The sequence below is a fragment of the Camelus bactrianus genome, chromosome 4 (genome assembly GCF_048773025.1).
Source record: "Camelus bactrianus isolate YW-2024 breed Bactrian camel chromosome 4, ASM4877302v1, whole genome shotgun sequence".
Classification (NCBI taxonomy): domain Eukaryota; kingdom Metazoa; phylum Chordata; class Mammalia; order Artiodactyla; family Camelidae; genus Camelus; species Camelus bactrianus.
In genome coordinates this window covers 86247803-86266461 of record NC_133542.1, presented here as the reverse complement: position 1 = coordinate 86266461, position 18659 = coordinate 86247803, and the positions used below count along the sequence as shown (strand labels likewise).

Below are 18659 nucleotides of genomic sequence, written 5' to 3'. Positions count from 1 at the left end.
TTTCTTAATTTTTTTTTTTTAGTAAAAGAAATTTTTTTTAAGTTTTCAATTCAGGAAAAAAATGGAGATATATTTTCAAGGCCACATGAAGAAAATTCTGCCCTCTGCTGTCCCCAGCAGTGTGAAGGACAGCGAAGGAGCTCTCTGTCCAGTGACCAGTGTTCCATTCCAGATAGCGTGGACACTGCAAGCAAACATATTACATGAGCTTTGAGTCCCTGGTCGGAGGAGGCCAACGTCACCTAGAACAGAGTCTAAATGCTTTTCATGCAAGTGAGCAGCTTTACCAGGTCAAGACTGCTTTCATGTGTAAGAAGTCCAGAGAAGCACAAAGCTTGCTTTCTACATTGTATCTGGCCCATGGATGAAAAAAGGACCATCATCTCCAATGCAGGACTGTTTCACCTTAGTAGGAGAATTCTTCTGTGCGTAACTTCACTCCATTTTAATAATCTGACTTTTTGTTATATTCAATTTTAAGCCTGTACCTTTGAATCATGCAAGTCTTAACAAACACTATTTTTAGAACATTAGTTTATACTTGTGCTTTATTCTTCGGAGATGATCTACATGTAATATTTGCAGAAAGTAAAAATCAAGTCCATAAAGTATCTGAGTTATGTCAGTTTTCCAAAGGAGGCTGCAAACAAGCTTTTTAAAAATAATGATTCATCAAGGTCACACTATATTTGAAAATTCCAAACGTGGAGAAAAAAAGAGGCATACAGCTCATAATTGACTTAAAGAGGAATTTTTATGGGGATGCAAATCAAAGGAAAGGATATTTTTAAAAGAAACTTACATCGGCCAATCCTTCCTTATATGCTAAGCTATAAATGGGATACAAGTGTCACTTGCAGGCCAGTCTCTCTTTTGGCAAGATCCTGTGATGAATCTCATTTTTTTAGTTTATGCCATTTCAATCTGCTACTATGGAAATGAGTATGAGGTGACAAATATATTAAAATCTCACTTCAGGGTTCTGCGAAAAAGTGAAATAAACTGAGGCTGGGAAGGATTCCTTTTCTCTTTCTCTGTCTTTTCCTTCCTTCCTTCCTTCCTCCCTTCCTCCCTCCGTTCTTCCCTTCCCCCTCCTCTTCCTCTTTCCTTCCTTCCTTCCCTCCTTTCTCTATCTTTTAAGGGCTTTACATAGATTATTTCATTTAATCTTAAAAATTTATGAGGTAGAAACTGTTACAATCTCCATTTTCAGGAAAAGTCAGTAAGGTTCAAATAAGAAGTTGAAAAAGACAATGGAAGATAAAAAAAAAAAAGACAATGGAAGATAATAAATACTCAAACCAGATCAAATTGAGTCTCTTTCCCTCTCAAGTCTCCAAATATTAAGTTTAGTGGCATGCCTATACATTATACATATATGATATCAAGAATATTTCAACTTGTCTATAAATAAGAATGCTCAAAGTTTCCCAGTTTTATAACAAAAATAATATACTTTACACTTAAAGAGAACTACATAACCTATAAGTTTTAACATTTTTGTCTAATTCTCTTCCTATAAAATCTGCAGGCTTTGGTCCTATTGACTGATTGAAAATCCAGTCGTTTCCTGTTACTCCAAACTTCAAATGCCTGAAATCATGGTCCATACCAACATGAAGTCAGAATTCATCGTGGCGGCTGGGGCTGACTCATTTGCCTTAGAGAGCTCCACTCTCACCTTGTTCTTTCTCACAGAAGCCAAAAAGGGAACAGCCCCACTCCACCGTGCCCAAACTTCCAAACTTGAATTTTTTCTCTAAAGGAGTACTACAATTTCTCCTCTAGAAACCTAGACTTCCACAAGGCTCTTGAATCCATCGGTATCTGCCCATATTAGTGTTTTCCAGGTGCCCCAGCAAAGCAGCAGGTTCACAAGCTCCTGCCAATTCCACACCCAAACCGGAAGTTTTTCTGCCTCTTACCCAATGCACAGGAAGGCGAGTATATGGTTGTCAGCATAACTGATGCCACCTTAGGGCCTTACAGTTTCTCCTGTCCTTTCACAGGACTATGCTGAGCAGTGAATCACTTCCCTGTGGTCAAGGCTCTGTAGTTAATAGACAATGTTTAGTAATCATTAGGACCAGGTAGATTCAACACTCTGTTAGTCCTCAGTGATGAAAACCTTCTCTGATGTATTCCTGGGACCCATTATACGAGTTACTTACTCATAAATCTTAACTTAGGACTGCATGTCCAGTTTCCAAGCACTTACCCCCATACCCTAGATTAACAGTAAAATTGTCCCACTGGCCCCTCAGCAGTGCAGAGTGCAGCTGTGAATGCTCCCTGATCACTGTCTGCCTGATCTAGATCCCACCATGTGAGTAAAAGTTACCCTGTGATAAACTGATCCATTGGTAACAGAGAGCTGCCTGCCTCATTTTTTGGTCTCAAGGTGCCTTCTCAGTTCAGTGGGCATTTTTCATTCCCTCTGCTCTCCAACAGTGAGACTCGGGGGCCCCTGGTGTATGTATGGTGCTAGATCCCACAGAGGCACTTCTGTTCATTGATAGTTGCCTAATTACAGATATTACAGGGAGACTAAACTGAGGGAAGTCCTGTGTCACCATGATGCTGCCTTCACTCTTTAAAGATATCGTCTTCAAAATGTGTCTTCCGTAATGAGTGGTGGCAAAAAAAACAACTATGAGTCAAGTACGAATTAAAGCAACTTGTAAGAAATTTTAAGTATTTTCTTAAATTCGCTATTTATTCATAGCATCCTTTGGACAAATAAAACTTTATCCCAGCTTTGACCCTGAATTTCATCTTGCCTCTGCTATGTTTCACTAATCACTCCCAGGAAAATGCTATTTTGCCTTTTAAAGTACCATTCAAATGTGGGCAATAATTCTTTCCCTAAGTTTCTATATCTCAGTCACATTAGGCTAGCATTTTCAAATCCCAACCAACACAACAACAAATAACAAATTACCAATAGCTTAGACATAATCATGTTTCCAAAGTATTGGTGTCTGCCCCCTTGGCTGACCAATGCCTAATGCACTTGTGCTGCATCAAACCTACTGCCTGTTTCTTCTGAGTCCCCTGCTTGTCTACACAACACCATCATCTCTGGGAACACTGGTTTTCTGACAATGTGAGATGCTCTCGGTAGGATGCCCGGACAATGTGTTACACTAAAGATAAAACATACAATTGGGGGGTTCACTCAAGAACCACATTTTTTGTCTAAGTGCACAACATAATGATTCCATATTTTTATATATTGGGAAATGATCACCACAATAAGTCTAGTTACCATGTCACTATACATACTTATATTTTTTTTTTCTTGTGATAAGGACTTTGAAGATTTACTCTCTTAGCAACTCTCAAACATGCAATATAGTCACCATACTATACATTACATCTCTATGGTTTATTTTATAACTGGAGATTTGTCCCTTTTAACCCTCTTCACCTATTTACCCACCCCTCAAAATCCCTCCCCTTTGGCAAGCATAAGTGTTCTCTGTATCTATGAGCCTGGGTTTTTTTGTTTGTTTATTTTTTAGATTCCACATATAAGTGAGATCATATGGTATTTGTCTTTCTCTGACATATTTCACTTAGCACAATGCCCTCAAGGTCCATCCATGTTGTCACAAATGGCAAGATTCCACTCTTTTATGGCTGAATAGTATTCCATTGTATATATTCACCACATTTTCTTCATCCTTCATCCACTGATGGACATTTAGGTTGTTTCCACATCTGGGCTACTATAAATAATGCTGCAATAAATATGAGGATGCAATTATCTTTTTAAGTTAGTGTTTTTATTTTCCTCAAATACCCAGAAGTAGAATTGTTGGGTCATATAGTAGCTCTATTTTTAACTTTTTGAGGACCCTCCATACTGTTTTCCCAGTGGCTACACCAATTCACATTCCCACTAACAGTGTAGGAGGGTTCCCATCTCTCTACAACCTCTTCAACACTTGTTATTTCTTGTGTTTCTGATATCAGCCATTCTGACAGGTGTGAAGTGATATTCATTGCGATTTTGATTTGAGTTTATCTGATGATTAGTGACACTGAGCCTGCACATGCCTGTTGGCCATCTGTATGTCTTCTTTGGAAAAATGTCTATTCAAGTCCTCTGCTGGTTTTTTTTTTTTTTTTTTTTTTTGCAGTTGAGTTGTATGTTTATATATTTTAGATATTAGCCCCTTATATGATTTGTAATATTTTCTTCTAGTCAGTAAACTGCCTTTCCATTTTGTTGATGATCTCCTTTGCTGTGCAGAAGTTTTCGGTTTGATGTAGTCCTCATTTAGTTTTGCTTTTCTTCCCTTTGCTTTTGAGGTCAGATCCAAAAAAAATCACTGCTCAGACTGATGTCAAGGAGCTTACTACCTATATTTCTTCTAGGAGTTTTATAGATTCAGGTCTTATACTAAAGTCTTTAATCCATTTCAAGTTACTTTTTCTGTATGCTGTGAAACAGTCTAGTTTTATTCTTTTACATGTGGCTGTCCAGTTTCCCCAAGACCATTTACTGAAGAGACATTCCATACTCTTGGCTTCTTTGGCCTAAATTAATTGACCATATATGTGTGGGTCTATTTCAGAGCTCCTTATTCGGTTCCACTGATCCATGTATCTGTTTTTATGGCAATCCCACACTATTTTAATTACTATTAGCTTTGTAATATAGTTTGAATCAAGGAGTATGTGCCTCCAGCTTTGTTCTTTCTCCAGAGAGCTCTGGCTATCCAGGGTCTTCTGTGATTCCACATTCATTCTGTGATTGTTTGTTCTATTTCTGTGAAAAATGCCATTGGAATTTTGATAGGGATCACACTGAATCTGTAGGTTGCTTTGGGTATTATGTTCATTCTAACAATACGAATTCTTCCAACCCATAAGTACAGTACATCTTTCCATTTATTTCCGCCTTCTTCAATTTCGTTCATTAGTGTCTCACCGTTTTCAGTACAGGTCTTTCAGTGCCTTGGTTATATTTATTCCTAGGTATTTTTATCATTTTTGATGCAATTATAAATAGGATTATTTTCCTAATCTGCCTTTCTGATAGTTCATTATTAGTGTACAGAGACACAACAGATTTCTGTTTGCTGATTTTGTGTTCTACAACTCTACTGGATTTGTTTATTTCTAACAGTTTTTGGTGGGGTCTTTAGGGTTTTCTCTATACATCTGCCAACAGTCATAGTTTTACTTCTTTCTTTCCAATTTGGATGCCATTTATTTCTTCTTCTTGCCTAATTCCTCTGTTAGGACTTCCAACACTATGTTGAATAAAAGTGACAAGAATGGGCATCCTTCTTTGTTCCTTATCTCAGAGAAAAAGCTTTCAGCTGTTCACCACTGAGTATGATGTTTGATGGGAGCTTGTCATATGGCCTTTATTATGTTGAGGCACATTCCCTCTATACCCACCATGTTGAGTTTTTATTACAAATGGATGTTGAACTTGACAAATGTTTTTCCTGTATCTATTGAAAGGATCGTATGATTTTTATCCTTCACTTTGTTAATGTGGTGTATCATACTTACTGATTTGCAGATGTTGAACCATTCTGGAATAAATACCACTTGATCATGGTATATGATCCTTTTAATGTATTCTTGAATTTGGTTTGCTAATATTTTCTTGAGGGCTTTTACATCTCATCTTCATCAGGGATATCGACCTGTAATTTTCTTTTCTTGTGCTGTTTTTGTCTGGATTTGGTATCAGGGTAATGCTGGTCTCATAAAATGAGTTATGAAGCATTCCCTCCTCTTCAATTTTTTTGGAAGAGTTTGTGAAGGATTGGCATCAATTCTTCTTTGAATGTTTGGTAGAATTCACCAGTGAAGCCATCTTGCTCCAGAATTTTGGAATTTTGTTTGTTGGGAAGATTTTGATTACTGATTCAACCTTCTTCCTAGTAATCAGTCTATCTATTCAGATTTTCCAGTGCTTCATGATTCAGTCATGGTAGGTGGTACGTTCCTAGGAATTTATCCATTTCTTCAAGATTGTCCATTTTATTGGCATATAATCGTTCATGGTCCCTTATGATCCTTTGCGCACGTCTCCTCTCTCATTTCTGGTTTTATTCCTTTGAGCCCTCTCTTTGGTGAGTCTAGCTAAAGGTGTGTTTATCTTTTCAAAGCAGCAGCTCTTACTTTCATTGGTCTCCTCTGTTGCCTTGTTAGTTTCCAGTTCGCTTATTCCCACTTTGATCTTTGTTATTTCCATCCTTCTACTGGCTCTGGGCTTTGTTTATTCTTCTTTTTCCTAGTTATTTGAGGTGAAAAGTTATTGACTGTTTATTGGAGATTTTTCTTGATTCTTAAGATAGGCATGAATCACTATGAACTTCCCTCTTAGAGCTGCTTTTGCTATATCCCGTAAGTTTTGGTATGTGGTATTTCCATTTTTCTCAAGGCATTTTTTTTATTTCTCTTTTTATTTCTTTGCCACTTCTTTGGTTGTTCAGCAGTGTGTTGTCAATTTTTCCAGTTTTATGTTTGTAATTGATTACCAGTTTAATACTATTATGGTCCAAGAAATCCTTGATATGATTTCCATTTTCCTAAATCTTTTAAGACTTCGTTTTTGGCCTAACATATAATCTATCCTGTAAAAAGTTCCAGATGTACCTGAGAATATCCGCTGCTTTTGAATGGAATGTTCTGTACGTATCTATTGAGTCCATCTGGTCTAATGTGTCATTTAAGGCTGAGGCTTCCGTACTGATTTTCTGTCTAGATGATCTATCCATTGATATGAGTAGGGTGTTGAAGTCCCCTACTTTGCTGTCTATTTCTCCCTTTAGGTCTGTTAATATTTGCTTTACATATTTAGGTGTTCCTATGTTGGGTGAATACATATTTACAACTGATATATCCTCTTGTTGGACTGACCCCTTTGTCACTATGTAATGCTCTTGCTTTTTACTATAGTCTTTATTTTAAAGTCTATTTTGTCTGACTGATACAGCTATTATTTAATTATTATTTATCAGGAGCTACTGATAATTACTTATCTATGTTTCATTATTTGGTCCTTTCATTTAGAACATATTCCTCTGCTTCCTCATTTTGCATGACTCTGTGTTTGTTTCTGTGTATTAGATGAGACAGCTACCTTCTCATTGAAGGGGTAGACTTGTGTAGGAAGTTCACCTTTATTCAACCTTGCCCTATCCCTTGGTTGTCTCTTGTACCTTTATGATTGCCCAAGCAGCCTATTTTATTTTTAATAGCTCCTAGGGTTTGAGCATGTGCCAACACCTGCCAGTGTCCCAAAGGGAGGGATCTCAGTTAGCATCTAGTTTAAGGCAGGAGGCAAGGCCTGCAAGCAGCAGCTTTTAAAGTATGCAAATATATGCAGTCATGTGGGACTATGGGTCAGAAACCCTGATGGTCTCTAGACAAGGCGACCTGGAAATGTCCAACTGTAAAAGTCTGTGAGACCCAGGAATACAAGCCCCCACGGCCACCACAGCCAGGTGATTAAGGAGTGTTCCCCTGTGTGGCAGCTGTAAAAATCAGGGAACCAGTTGGCTTGAAGGTAGTGCCCACCTTCTGAGGTCTCTGGAAAGGTTAACAGTCATTCTTGAGATGCATGTTTAACTAGAAGCCTGCCCCTCCGGCTGCAGCTACGACGACGAGGTTACAGGCCTCGTTCACAGAAAGACTGATCTCCTGGGTCTGCTGCCTCTTGCTAGTGGAGGACAGTGGTTGTTTAAGAACCCTTTCTCTGTTGATTATAGTCGTGTGGGACCTGTAAGTCTAAGTCCTGATGGCCTCCAGAGCCAGGTGATACAGAGCTGTCCCCTGGCAGCAGCTACCAAAATAAGGGTGCTAGACCAAGAAATAGGCTCCTTTCTGGGAGATACTGGCAAGCTGTAGTGAGGCAGAGGGAGAGCGTAGTGACTGCTTCACCAGCCTCCGTCTCCTGAAAGTATTTCCAAAAGCCTCCAGGAGTGTGTCAGCCCAGAAGCCGGCGCCTCAAGCCAAAGCTCCCAGACATGCAAATAGGCTTCTTTATCAGAAAGACTGGAGGTGTGTTTCTGTCGCCATTTGTGCAGTGCCCTGGGGGTGGAAGACTGCCAAGAACTGTCTTTCCAATTGTTATATTCCTATGGGACCTAGAAATGCAGGCCCCTTGCCCTGGTCCTCTAGAGCAAGGCACTCCAGGGGTGTCCCCTGGGCTGCAGCTGCAAAACCTGGGGCACTAGATGCAAATAATCCAGGACACCAGATGTGCATAAAAGCTCCTCTCCTGGAGATACTAGCACAGTGAAGCATGGCAGGGGGAAAGCACAAAGACGGCCCCCACTGAGGATAAAAGAAAAAAGGAAAAAACAAAGCAAAACTACAAAACTACTCTTTATTAGATTCCAACAGAGAGAAAAGTAGGGGAAAAGTAATAAAAGGAAATTGTACCTCTTAATTTATTTTTCTTTGCCTAAATACTGGGATTAGACTATCATATGCATTTAGAGGCAAAAAGCCTTTATAAAGCTGAGGGACAGCAAAGTTTAACATACAGTGTTATACAATATAACCAAAACTCAGAATATTTGATATATCTACCAGACAAAATGTTTGAAGTGATAACTTTTCTCTAAAACCTGAGCCATTCAATTCCATACCTTTGTACCAACATAATATGGTCCAAGAGGCCTGAGCTTCAAAGTCACATAGATCTGGATTTGAACTGCAAACCCACCATTTATTTGCTATGTATGTTTGAACAAGCTACTTAATCTCTGTCTCCATTTTCTCATCCATTAAAATGGGGCCAATAATACCTCCCTGTCAGGGCTGCTGTGAGGCTTACATGAGATCATCTATGAGAAGCACCCAGTTCAAGGCCTTGCCTACAAGAGATGCTCACTCCTGCACCTCTGTTTAAATGCAGCATTGACAGACACGTAAAACATAACACTAAAATCCCAGGAAGGCTCTTTATGAAAAAAAAAAAGTATCATAAAAACTGAAAAAGAATTAGTGAAGTAAATATAGAAGTAAAATATTTAATATTAAATAAAGTGCACAAAGGGCATAGAAAAATCAACAGGTCAGTATATAACACAGGTAAAGAGAAGCAGGAAAAACGTTCTGATGGAGAAATCAAGTCACAAGGTAAAGAGTGTCTTCAGTGGATGGAAGTCTATAAAATGAGAGGAAGAAAGAGAAGCAAATTCAAGGACAGATGTTCAGGTCCCAGGTACCACACTCCAAAACAGATTGAAAAAAAAAAAAAAACAAACCCAAAAACTATATAAATGATAAGTTCTACTACTGTTCAGAGGAATGAAACAGAGCCAGTGCAAAGGAAGGCCCTTCCAATAGTTCCCCCAGGGACCCTTCAGTGCAGCAGTCCTGAGTGCACTCCTTGGCAGGGCTAGGAGGCTGAGAGGCAGCACATTCAACACAGAACAGCTTCACACAACTGACCCATGCCAGCTGGGTCAGGAAACGATGTATAATTCAGACCAGTAATTTACTGATTATTAGCAAGAAATACATTTTTCCACTGAAGAGAATACTCATGGTTTACACTTCAGGGTATGAGGAATGTTGATTTTAAAAACTAGGGAAAATTAAGATTGGTAAAAATTAAAATATCATTGGTCATTCGACAACAATCATGTATCCAACAAACATTTATTGAGCATTGACAGTATATGGTAGACACAAAACCAGATAAGCTTCAGCTACAAGGATAACCATGACGCTGCCCCTGCCCTTGAACATGGTAAAAGATACCTGTAACGCAATTACTTTCAACATGAAGACTAAGAAATAACAGCTAATGTGCAAACAGAGCAACTCTACTTAGGGAGAACAAGAGAAACGAGAGTGACAAATGAGCTGGATTTTGAAATTATCTTTCAAACAAGAGATTTTTAGAAAAAACAGGGTAGATATCCATCCCAAACAGAGGAAAGGAACATGCAAAGTACAAATCTGAAAATGTTTGCTGCAAATGGAGCCAGTGTGGTAGATTCTGGGATGTAGTAAGAGCCTGGAATGGCCTTCATTGTGTGTGGGGTACAGAGAAAGGGAAATGGCAGGATGTAAGGCCTGAGAAAAGGCTGGGAGAAGGTGCATGTACCAAGGTAGCATGTGAATTTTATCAATTAAACTAGTAGTTACTGAAGTTGGGGATGTGCATTCCAATTTGTACACAAGACAATCCACTGAGATGTGGAAAAAATATTAGAACTCGTATATAAGAAGAAATTAACTTTTAGTAATAGTTCGTAAATAGATAAACACTGAAGCCTCATTCCGTCTACAAGTAAGTGTCACACACTGTCCACATGGCATCATGAGGACAGAGCAGAGGCTCCACCATATGCAGGGAACCCTCAGACTTTCATTCACTCTCAGGATGTGCATTACAGTTCCTGTGGGGCCAGCAAGTAAGACGTACTGATTATATTGTCTAACTAAAGTCACCATCAAATGGACACATTGCTTAAAACAAACCTTGCAAAGAAATCAGAGACTAAAGATGTTACCATGAAGGCAACATAAGTGAGCAACTAGGAAATGGTAGAGCTGACACTACTAACTCCCACTGTGAGCTACTCATCAGCCTCATTAAGAGGATAAGCTAGGGGGAGGTTACAGCTCAGTGGCAGACTGTGTCTCTAGCACGCACAAGGTCCTGGGTCCAATCCCAAGTACCTCCATTAAATATGAACAAACAAATAAATAAACAAATCTAATTACCCCTCCAATCAATCAATCAATGGGTTAAGCTAATGAATGTAGCAAAAAAATTTCAAAATTATCAAGAAAACCATTTGAAGTAACGAATTTATAGACCTTATCAATAATTCATTCACCCATTCAAAATTTTACTATGCCAGGCACTGTTCAATTTGCTGACAGTTAACAAAACTGACAATAATCAATTCTGCCCTAAGGGTACAGTGGCCACTGAGAGTCTCACCTTGTAATCAAGGCCAGGCAAAATCCCAACAAGTTATTTGTTCTTGGGTGAACTTGACAAACAGATTCTAAAATTTATATATATAATGGTAATGCACTGTTCCATTATCAGCCAAGACTGTCCTGATACAAAACAAAAACAAAAACAAAATAGAAGGACTGCCTCCTGGAGAGTAAGACACGTTTAGGGCCACATTAATGAAGACTGTATGGCCCTGGTTTAAAGATAGTGTTTAGTCGGGAATCGCCAGAGAAATAGAATAGATTATGCATACACACATATAAAGAGATTATACGGAATTGGCTTGCATAATTACAGAGGCCAACAAATCCCAAGATCGAGAGCAAGCTGGAGACCCAAGAGAGATGATTATTTAGTACTAGTCCAACCCTGAAGGCCTGAAACAAGGAGAGCCAATGGTGTCTGAAGGCCGGCAGTCTCAACACCCAGAAAGATCCAATGTTTCAGTTTGAGACTAAAGGCAGAGAAAAAACTAATGTCCCAGCACAAAGGCTGTCGAGCAGAAGGAATTCTCTCACTCATGGTTCAGCCTTTTTCTTCTATTCAGCCCCTCAACTGCTTAGATGAAGCCCATACACATTAAGCTGCTTTATTCGGTCTACTAATTTATATAATAACCTCAATCAAAAACACCCTCACAGAAACACCAGAATAATACTTGACTAAATATCCGGGCACCCTATGGTCTACTCATGTTAACACATAAAATTAAGCATCACAGATAGACAATAAGACCAATGGACAGATTTAGGATCATACATGCACATAAAAAGACACTTGGTTTTTGATAAAGGTATCACTGTAGATCAGCGAAGAAAAGACTTCAATGATGGCGCTGGGACAATGGGGTATCCATGTGGAAGCAAAGTGAAAATGGACTTCTACCTTAGACTACAATGAAACAGTTACAGGTAGATAGATCAGAGACCTAAATGGGAAAGAAAGGCAAACCAATATACTTTTAGAAGACGATGTGGAAGGTCTTCATGCCCCCGAAGTGGGGTAAATTTTCTCAAATAAGGTACAAAGTTATTAACCACAAAGGAAAAGACTAATACATTTGACAATAAAATTTGAAATGTCTTCCTTGAAAGAAGCTAAGACTGGTACTTCAGAGGACAGTCCATGTTGTTACCTGTGCCTCAACTGATCAGCTACAAACTGGAGGTTCCAATGATCCCCTCCAACTCACGATGCCAATCCCAAGTCCAGGTTATCACCTGTACGTCTGACCAGCGAGGTATAAATCAGCTTCCCATGACCCCTCATTGTGTTTGATTAATTTGTTTGAGTAGTCTCACAGAACTCAAGTACCCATTTACACACCAGATTACCAATGTATTATAACAGGACAGTAAAAGATATAAATCAACAGTCAGATGAAGAGATGCATAGGACGAGGTCCCAAACAAAGGAGTTTCTGTCCTTGTAGGGCTTGGGGCTCAACAAGGTGGCATGTAGAAACATTTCAGCTCCCCCATGTGGACGCTCTCTAAAAAGGGGTCAAAAGGCTGCCCTTTGGGTTTTTAATGGAGGCTTCATTATATAGCTTTGAATGATTAAATCACTGGCTGATCGCAACTGATTCAACCTCAAGCCTTGTCTTGCTTCCCAGGAACCCAGAATATAGGACTGAAAGTTCCAACCCTCTAGTTACAAAGGTTCTTCTGGCATCCAGCTCCCATCCTTAGGTGCTTTCCAAAAGCCACCTCATTAACATAACAAAGCTACCTTTTTATCACTCTCAACACTTAGGGAGCTCTGAGCCAGGAGCTGCAGACAAAGACCGAATGAATATAAATAAAAAAAATATACATTGACCAAATACATACTTCTTATAAATCACAATATCACAAATACATACTTCATTATTCCATTTATGCCAAGTTAAAATACAGGCCAAACTGCATAATTAAGTGGTAAAACCATAAAGCGATGTAAATAAAAGTCAGGCTAGTAGTTACTGCTAGAGGGAGACAAAAGGGCATATAAGCAGGAAGGGTCACCTGGGGGACAGGGAGCTTCTAGGAGCCAGGCAATGTTCTGTTCTGTTCTATTTCTGAACCCCGGTGCTAGTCGCAAGGGTACTTATTTGCAACAACTTGTTTAGCCTGCCATTTATGCTTCATGTACTTTTCAATATGTTTGTTAGATTTTTCTAATTTAAAAGTTTTTTTTTTTTAAAGAATGAATTGGAGGCAATCCAGAGAACACTGGATATTGCTTAGTACTACATTTTAAAATTTATTCACTTGAGTAAAACCCCTTTGACTGATCTCTACTCTTGGCATTCTGCCATTTTATTCTCATCAGAATAAAAAATAATAGTGGTATGGTCTTGCCCAAAGAAGACAGATAGCCCCTAAATTTGGCAGGCCTGAAGACCTTCCCTTTGGATTAAACACTCTGAGAGCAGACTGTCTTCAGATCCACTGCTGTATCCTTGGCACTTTTCATAGCGTCTGGCAAACAGCAGGTGCTCAAAAAGTATCTGTTCCATGGATTCACTGGTAAAATTAAGTTTTTCAAGAATCAAATATTCCAAAAAGATGTGAAAGAGTCCTGTGACTTCAAACAATTTTCTAAACTGTAAGAACAGCCACTGAGGTTATTTGATGGTATATTTGAGGTTACCACTAAAACTCCAAAAAAATTAATGTATTTCCAACATATATTAACAAAGGCTAACATATGGCAAACATCAAACAGAACTCCTATTTCATCTCTGTTCTAAAAATACAACTCACTGACTCAGTCTAACATTTTCAAATTTAATAATTAACATGGATTTTTGCTGAATTCTAGAATTTACAGAAGAAATTCTTGGTTTTTGACTCAGTCTGTTTGAATCACATTTGTGATGCTCCAGGAGCACAGAATGACCCAAGACTTTATTACCACAATTACAACAGCCTAGCACATATCAGGCACCAAATAAATGCTCACTGAACGAAACTAACAAGTATTATTAAAATACGGCTCATTATATAATTTTCAGAAGGATGCCAGATGACAAGTTATACATCCTTAAAGTGTAATAAGTCACTCTAAAACTTCACTTTCAAGATAAAAGAAAGTATACCCAAGGCATATACGACTGATTCATAAATCAACACCCTTCTTCTGTCTTGCATTTATGGCCAACATTATACGATTATGAAGGTACCGACTTGTGATAGGTATATGTACTTAGCTTTAGACAGCTAAAAGTTAAATAATTAACATTATTTCTATACATCTTCTTCCTAATCACTTAGTATTACAGGCTTGCCTAGTACAATAAGGAGGGAAACTTTCCCCAGTCTCTTAAGTCCTCAAGTCCTCTCTGCTAGTAAGCACTGTCTTCTCACAGTAAAGCATATTCAGAACTTCCTCAGTTTCAATCAACTTTCTCTCCTTCCTTCACTGCCAAGTTTCTTCAAAGAGTAACCAAAGTCTATCATCTCTGCTTCCTCATCATCATTCCTTAAGTCTATAGCAAACTGGCTACTTCCCGCCACCTCCCACTAAACCTGTTCTCACCAAGGTCATTCCTCCTTAGTGGCTAAATCCAAGTAGAATTTTTCAATCCTTATCTTGCTTTATGTTCTACAGATTCCCTGTCCAATACAGTGACCACTAGCCACATCTGGGTACTGAGAATTTTCGAATGTAGTTGGCACAGTGAAGAAAAAATTAATTTTTAATTTTTAAAATTTTAATAAAATTTAAATTTGAAAACAGACACTTGATTCAGTTTTAAGTTTCTTTAAAACAATTTGGGTATGTGAACCTACTTTTCAACTGTGTATTTTATGAAACAGCTCAAACAGTTCCGATGACAATTTAGCAACTGAACTAAGCGTAACATATATACTGGTTCACAATGACTTAGTATGAAAAAGAGATTATAAAGTAATCTCATTAATAATTTTTACATTGTTATACATTGAAATAATAGTATTTTGGATATACTGGGTTAAATAAATTATTAATAGTTGTTTCACCTATTTCTTTTTACAGTTCTTAAAGCAGCTACTGGAAAATCGAAAATTATCTATGCAGAATGGATTTTGTTACTATTGGACAGTGCTGCACTACAGTATTAGATATGAATGACCACTCATTCCTTCTTGAAACACTGCTGCCTTTTTCCTTCTACTTCTTTGACTCTTCCATTTTAGTCTACACTGTAGCTTTTTCTTCCGCTCACTCCGTAAGTGCCAGTGTCTTCCACGGTTGTCCCCAGACCCTTTCCCCTCCTCTCACTAGGTACTCTCCCTGGGTGATCCACCCTCACCCACGGCCTCCACTGTTCCCATACCCTGAGACTACCAACCCTCTGTGCAAACCAGCTCGCTTTCCTGGAAACACTATGTTTAAATTCACCTACACCTAACTACATCTGTGTTTAATCTGTCGTTACATCTTTGGGATTTTTACCATGTTAATATCATAAATCTGACCCCTCTTCTCCACTTCATTCAGGCCTTCATGATTTCTCACCTTTATCACTACAAGTTTCCAAAGTGCTATCCTTGGCCCCTTCTAGATCAACTTCCTTTAGCTGTTAAGTTTCTAAAACTCACACCTGGCCATATGACTTCTCTAATTAAAATACGTTGGTGGTTTCCCCATAGCCTTCAAGATAAAATAAAAACTTCTTATAATCATACATAAGGCTTTACACTTCATCATCAATCCTACAGCATCCCAAGCTCAAGCGGGTCTAAGCACCCGCAGTTCTGTGAACACAGCATTTGCTTCCTCACCACCACTCTTTGCACATGCTTTCTGCCGACAGGAATATCCTTCCTAAAACTCCATCCTTGCTCTCTTAGTCATCCTTCAAAACTTCAAAGGTGCTATATCATCTCCCCTAGGAAATGTCTCCAAACCCCCAAGACTGAAGAAGTGTCCCTTGTCTGTTCACCATCACCCCTGTACACAGCTCAACCAATAACCCAATCATACTGCCCTAGAGTGACCTGGGTACCAGTCTGTAAATTCCCTGAAGGTAGGAATTAAGTGTTTAGCTTTACCTCTCTGTGCTATACTTAATTAGTACCTATCTATTATATGAACATGGTATCAAAAAAAGAGAAATCCACACAATAAACTGCAAGGCTAGAAACTGAAAACTACGCTAATATAGTCATGAGTTAAATGAAGAAAGTTAACCTAATTACTCTAAAAACACTTTGTTAGATGACCTATTTCAGGACCTAATGAGCTAGTCAATAAAAAAAAATCCTAAATAATCATTAAAATAGCAAAAACTTAACAAAAGCAACAATTTAAAAACTTTAAAACTAAATATGTTGTTCTATTTCTACAGCCTTGTTTTTCATACCTTTCCTTCCCTAATCCTATGTATCAGTTCCTTTCTCCAGTCTTTACATTAACTTTCCTTCCAATTACATGTTGCATTCTTTCCTTCCCTCGATCCTTTTCACTTCTATTGTCCCTTCAATTCTTCTTTTAAAACAGAAAAATACAAATACTGTCTTTGTCATCTCCGTCAGCAATTTTGTGTAAAACAAAGGAAATGTAAAAAGCAGTGAATGATATTCCAGTCAGATTGATAGAAAAAAACCACACGCATGAATCTGGATGGGTGAGTTCCTCACACCAAGCAGCTAATCTGAACCGTGTGCATACTAAGTGGAGTCGGACAGGCATCAGCGAGTCCTTGGGGTTACTGCAGCATGACAGTGGAGCGTCGGAGAAGAGAAGAGCCCACTTGCTGGTGGTGAGGGCAGCCACCACCCAGCCCTACAACAGTCTCCAACGTGTGCCTGCCCTTCAAGAGGAAGCAGAAACAGACAGGAGAATTCAGGAAGTCCTAAGCTATCCGGACTAGCACAGGGGGGTAACCGATTTGATGGTGTTTGCAACAGGAGCCAACGGGCACCAGATGCTAGTCTGAGCACACTGGCCAGGGTACAAACTTTAGGACACGAAATAAAGACTGCTGCTCCCAGGGCACTTCTGAATTTTCAGCACAGATTCTGAGAGAGGGAGAGAAGCACTTGGAGATGAATTATATAAGTATTTAAACTAGATTGGTAGGGAGAAATAATTTTTTAAAGGATGGCGATTGCTAGAAGGAAAGAGAGTACATTCGTTTCTAAATCCACTCAGTATTAGTTCTTGTAGGCAGGGGAAAGCTCACCCTGAGGATCTATGTCTTACGGAATTCACAATCGAACAAAAATGAAATCTCTTGAACAACTTTACACCCAGCAAGGTAATATAACAGCAAAGGATGTGTTTGAAAAAGTTTCTGGACTGTCAAAGCAGCACCTTTAAACAACCAATTTAACTCGAAGCAGTAAGATTTACTCTTACCCGTGTCCAGGAGTTAAGTTGTGATTCTCCAGAATTCTGTGGATCTTTGTTAATCAGACAACACAAGCACCATATCAGAATTTTTTGGCTTTCATCTGAAAAAATGAAAGCTAAAATCAGTAGGTTTTATCAGTAGAAAGTATAATCAGTATAAAAATCTGTAAACATTATACTTAAAGGAAATATACTTATTATATTTTAGAAAAATCACAAACTATTAAGTTCACAGAAGCAGCATCCAGGACCACGTGCAAAACGAACTGTGTGGGGCTTTTTCCTTCTTGTGGGTTCAGGATCATTTACGCGAAGCCTTTGTGTGGTCAATGCTCTTTCTGTCACAGCAGCAATTTTTAAAGCCAACCGAAAATTACAGAAAGAACTTAAAAAAAAAAAAAAAACCAAAAACAAAAACACAAACAAAAACTGGCTTTTCTCAAGATCAGTTCTTTCATATTCAAACCATCAGTAATTTCAACCTTTTTAAGGCAACATCACTGCTATAGGCAGTAGTCATTATTTCTGATTTAATCTTTTTATTACCTAATTGTCTAAGATACCCTCAACTTGTTACAAATAAATTTAACAAAAAAGATTTTAAAACGTATTCTTTTTAGTACCAAATGGTTTGGAGAAAATAGAAGCCTTTTACATGCTCCTAATTCTTTACTCTACAATGTAAAACTTTACTAAATACGTGATATTGTTATGTTATGTTATGCTAGCCTTTGAAATCTTCTATTTGCCTAGAGCACCTGGGAAAGCCATTTTCTTTTTCCTCCTTTGGTAACTAAGTCTATCCAAGATGGAGACTTTGTAACACAACTGAGAAGCCAAACTGAGGCCTAACAACTGAAGATATCAACACCTGAACCAGAGCCAAGCACCCATGGACGTTACCACAAGGCCATCGGGGTGAGGCTGAGGAAACCCAGCACCTGCAGTCCCTCCCCTGCAGAACCACCTGATGTCTTTTACTTTATCTTCTGCAATTTCATAAGCATAGCATTTCTAAGGGCTTCACTAACAAGAAATAAGGAAAATACAAACTACAATAAGCTACCTCTGCATCTTCAAGCACACACCAAAGGACTCTGACAGTAATTTTAAGCCCATTCCCCCCACCACAAACATCCATAAGTTTATGCTCTCCTAATAGCTAACATTTCTGAACAAACTTTATCAGGAGTTATTCTGAGGTTTATGAACTTAAAAAAACATCACTGGCTTGCCTGAAATCAGTTCACTGCAAGAATCACGTAACTTAATCTCTGAAGATCCTAGGCTTCTTCAGGTTGAACCAATACCACCAATTAAAAATGTGACTCTTGTACTTCCTATGTTTTAAATATCAGAAGAAATTATAGCT

At 38.5% G+C, this 18659-nt stretch overlaps 1 protein-coding gene across 7 annotated transcripts in view; it reads right to left on the bottom strand.

The window, feature by feature from the left end:
• The window catches only part of FANCC (FA complementation group C), a 182723-nt gene that overhangs the window by 95736 nt on the left and 68328 nt on the right, over nucleotides 1–18659 (bottom strand). For all 7 annotated transcript variants that reach the window (XM_074363066.1, XM_074363067.1, XM_074363063.1 and 4 more), the window contains one exon: nucleotides 17294–17388. In XM_074363066.1, the coding sequence (XP_074219167.1) occupies nucleotides 17294–17388 (95 nt within the window). The remainder of the gene's footprint in view (nucleotides 1–17293; nucleotides 17389–18659) is intronic.